This window comes from Gavialis gangeticus, unplaced genomic scaffold (genome assembly GCF_001723915.1).
Source record: "Gavialis gangeticus isolate Ggan-Ray unplaced genomic scaffold, GavGan_comp1, whole genome shotgun sequence".
In the NCBI taxonomy this organism is placed as follows: Eukaryota; Metazoa; Chordata; order Crocodylia; family Gavialidae; genus Gavialis; species Gavialis gangeticus.
Genome location: NW_017729033.1, coordinates 41548573 through 41553179, shown reverse-complemented (window position 1 = coordinate 41553179; position 4607 = coordinate 41548573). Strand labels below are relative to the sequence as shown.

At 39.2% G+C, this 4607-nt stretch overlaps 1 protein-coding gene across 1 annotated transcript in view; it reads right to left on the bottom strand.

Moving 5' to 3' along the window:
• The window catches only part of SLIT2 (slit guidance ligand 2), a 629104-nt gene that overhangs the window by 72066 nt on the left and 552431 nt on the right, over positions 1-4607 (bottom strand). Inside the window, exons 25-26 of the mRNA XM_019526063.1 lie at positions 2637-2708; positions 762-925 (exon numbers count right to left, since the gene is read on the bottom strand). Coding sequence (XP_019381608.1) covers positions 762-925; positions 2637-2708 — 236 coding nt within the window. The remainder of the gene's footprint in view (positions 1-761; positions 926-2636; positions 2709-4607) is intronic.

Sequence of the window (4607 nt, the reverse complement as noted above, 5' to 3'; positions counted from 1 at the left end):
CACACATTAACACTTGAAACTGGTTGTAAGCACTCATCATATGGCTCAAAGTTATGGCACTCCAGGGCAGGATGATCTCTAAGCCGTGCTACCCACTCTAGGCTATGCCTTAGTGTAAATACCCCACCTACCCCGACTCTGCTCACCCATATTGAGCCCACAGCCCCCACTCCCTTTCCAGCACCCCAGATCCCCACTCACTCTCCCCTTCCCCATTTACTTGTAGTTGCCCGCACTGTCTGATCTGGGGGAACAGGCGGGGAAAGGTTAACTTGCCTGCCCTCCCACTGCTGCCACAGCTGCACTCTGGGTAGGCTAAGCCCAGAGAAGAACAGCAGCTTGGCAATGCAGCTAGGTTAACATGGGCAGCCATAAATAAATGGGGAAGCAGCAGGAAGCCCAGGGGCTGGGTGAAGGGACATGGGGCAGCGGGTAAGCCCAGAATGAGAGGAGGAGCTAGCACTAATACTGATCAACATCTGTACAGCACACAGTGTAAGATGTAACAATTTCAGAAGAAAGTCTTCTCAGGGCACTGTTAGCCAAAAGGAATTGGACACTGGAGCATGTGTTCTATGATAGAGCCACAACTATGAGAAGTATCTATCCTGGTTCTGTGGATGACCATGGGCTCTAGGGTGAGTATGTTATGATTAATATCTTTAGAGAGCATGAGAGTGCTCTGTTATTTCACAACTCAAAATTTCAGCAGACATAAAATTTCAAAAATTGATCACATCAGAAGAAAAAGAAAATGGTACCTTGGCAAGTAAATTTTTTAGATGGAGTTGTGAGAAGTAGCTTATCTGCCATTTCTCCAGGACCAGCGCAACGTGCAATACCCGGTTCTTTGTATTCTGACTTAACCCAGTCGGATAGCCACTGCATGTTACAATCACAGTAAAGTGGGTTTGCTCCAATAGCACTGAAAGAGGAAAAAAAAGATAACGGTTTTATGTAGTTGCTTTCAGGAAAGCAAAATGAAAATATGATCAGTAGACAAGACTGAAATGTAAACTTGTCCTGTGGCTTGGCTGAATCTTGGCTTTGAAGCTAGGGAAGATATTTAGCAGCAAACTCTGTTTTGAGTCATAGCCATTGCTCAGTTATGGGCTGATGCTAATGAGCTCTGTATCATCCCTGGTACTTAATGGACAAAGTCTGTAAGTTAACAGAAATCATCTTCAGCTGCAGAAAAAAAAAACTGTCTCAGGAAATTTAGTTACCCAGAGAATGAAGCATCACCCTCTGCATTCCTAGGAATCTTGAGCCTGAAAAGTAGAGTCCTCACCCCCTTTTTAAAACAACGTACTTCCTTCTTTGACCTCATGGCTGCATGACCTTCATAAATCACTGGGAATGGCAGAAGCAATTTCTGATTTAATTGTTTTTTCATCTGTGATCCCATGGGAAAACCCTTCCATGTGCCTATATTAAAAAAAAATCTCTGTGCAAACTCAGTGGTGCCAACATCAGTGGTGGTCATTATGGAGGTACTGCCGTAAGAGCTGTTCATTGGGAAGGAATCAAATCGTGATGCTAATTATTTTAGCAAGTTCCTTTGTATCAGCAATAGACAATATTTTTTAGCAACTGGCTAAAATGACCCAGCTTTTCTCTCTTTTGAAGGGACATGCATCTCAACTCAAAATTACAGAGAAAGATCCCTTGTTGGGAAAAGAACAATTGTGAAGAACATGATCAAACCTTCTCTTCTCAAGAAACAGGGGAAATGGCTGGAGTGCATGAAAATACAGCCATCTCCTAGAAGAAAGTAGAGGTATTTCTCTTTCTGCTGACACCATGTCACAAAGTGGTGGCATAAAAATGCCAGCAGGTAGAACAGAAGAGAGAAATTACCTATTCAGCATCAAAATCTTGGCAAGTCTGTAGTGTCAACTATAAAAAACAGCATTTTTTGTGTGTGGAAAAATTGTACAGTGCCTATGCTCTGGTGCTCCACACATTTTTAAAATGCTCTCAAGAGAACGGCCAACATTACTTATAGCTGCCATTTTAGAATCAAGGAAGGGGGAAAAAGTAAGTTAAAGTCCAAATTAAAAAAAAAAAAAAAAAAAAAAATCAATCCCTTTGTCATGTTTTTCATTAAACAAGCAATTCCTGTTTTTCCTTTGCCCCCCTTGACCTCCTTTCCCTTACTTCTTTCAAATTGCCCATCTCAGTTTTAGCATGTGCATGAAAGCATGAGTACCTTGATAGCAACATTTTAATCAGCCGTGACATAAGGATGACATGAAAAATACTCAACATGCTCTCAAATTTCAGCGAAATCTCCAGATGGCATATTCATGTCTAAGGACAAAGCTGGATCTAAAGCAGGTGACTGTTCATATAAAGCCTTTAAAAACTGCAGCTGTTCAACAGCATCACATTCAGGTACACCTGTACACAGATGTGTACCTTTTCTTCTATTGCAAAAAACAAAGATTCAGTATCTTCCTCTAAAACCAAACAAATACTTAAAGCTCCCACTTGTCTGTTTCTTTTGTGTCATACAGAAAGTGAAGGAGAACAGGAAGATACTACTGCAGAAAAGAAAAGTTTTCCATGAATGCTCATGTACGCAGGAAATCAACACTTATATATGTAACAATATACAAATACCAAATACTTACAGATGTGATAATGCTGAAAGATCATTAAAAGCTCCTTCAGGAACAACAGAAATATCGTTGCCATGTAAAGACCTAAGAAAATAATCAAAATATTTTTTTCCCTTCTCTTTGAGTGAAAGTAGAAGTAAAAGGATTTTTTTGTTTTGTTATTTGTAATGTCAATTAGAGAAGCAAGACACCTGAAATTTAACTTTTCATTTTGAAGGTTTACCAATTTTGTTCTCTCTCACACTGAATTACATTTCCTGTGGTTTTCAGTTCTTCCCAAGACTACACAACTGCCCACCCATGGCAGAAATGCAGAAAAAGTACTATTTCTGAAATGTTTAGCATTTAACTATAAAATGTGTTTAATGTTCTTTCCACTTGTTTTTTCATGGAAACTACATGTAACAAATATGTTCATGAAAACAAATTTTAAGTTCTAAATTTTAATTAGTTTAATTGTAAAATGAAGCCTCTTTATTGGTCAAAATGCAGGACTAATTTAGTCACACACTGGGCAAACCTATCCAACTAGTTTCTTTCCCTTTTTATGTACCCATTCATTTACGTATACATCTACACGTACCCATGTTTATGATTAAAACCATGTGATATCTATATTTGTATAAAAGCAACATCTAACAAAGGTTATGTATACACCCTCTAAATATAAATGTGTTAGAGATATCTGACCCAATCATGCTATAAAATGGTTTCAACATAGCTGTGGAGACAGAAAAAAAACCATTCAGAAGGATCTTAGAAAGCTAGGCTAGAGCTAAGAGGATGAAGTTCAATGCAGACAAATGCAAGGTGTTACTCAATATGAGTCTGCGGTGTGATGCATCTGTATACAAGACAAATGCAGTTTTGAGATGCAGAAGCATGAGGTGCAAGACATGAAAAGTGACAGTGCCTCTTTACTTGGCATAGAGACAAAAAAAACCATATAACAAGGGCCTTTTGTTTAAAAATGGTAGTTTTTATAGGACATAAATATTTTTTTAACAAAAACTGTCAAATGACTACTTTGTTTTTCGTTCTCCATTTTTTCCTTTCCCCATTTTGTACTAAAAAAATAAGTAGTTTTCTATTATAAAAAGTTTCAGTAACATATCATATCTAAGGTACATATGTAGTCCTTTTAGTATCATGAATACTGAGACTGGGTGGATATTAAGGATAATCTACATATTTTCCCAAGATTAAATAAACATTGCCTTTTTTCTGTTGGAAGAAAGATGCTGAGATGGGACAAAAGCAGATTTTGGAAATGCTACTACTACATCTGAGGTGGAAGCAAAGAACTCAAAATGTTTAAGTCAGAAAGTTTGGCAATCTGAAGGAGATGGAACATCCCATATCCAGGTTCAATAGCAAGGCTTTAAATATATCAGTTAAATCAGTGATGACACCCTGCAACTGAAGAAAGTAAGTATAGTTTCTATATTTAAAGCGGACAGAATATGAGTCTGGCAAATAAAGACTCACTGATCTTACCTCAAAAGAATGGAAAATAGTTAAAAAAAATGTGAAGGAACAAAGCCGTGGAAATTAATAGAAAACAGTATAAAATATAGTGAGTTTACCAAAAGTACACCATGCTAGACTAATTGTAGCAGGTCTGTGACACCCCCTACTGGCCTCTTTACTCCCGCCCAGTTCTGGCTCCTAAGGTTCTGGCTCCTTTTCATGCCTGCTGTGCCTTGATGCAATTACTGGTTTTTGAAATGGGAGGCTGCCCCAGGGTTCCAAAGTGAGCCCTTGCCCACTAATAGTCAGTGGATTCCTCCCAAACCCCTCCAATTTCTGCCTACCCCTCAGGCATTAGGTGTGGTCCTCCTGCCCCAGGGCACTAATCACCTTAAGGGGTAATTTTCTGGCCTCCAACCTCCCCTACAGCCACACCCATGTCCCTCAGGTGTTACCATTCCATCACTTTCCCTTGTTGGGGCTCTGGCCTTCTCAGCCCCTGCCCCTCTGCTC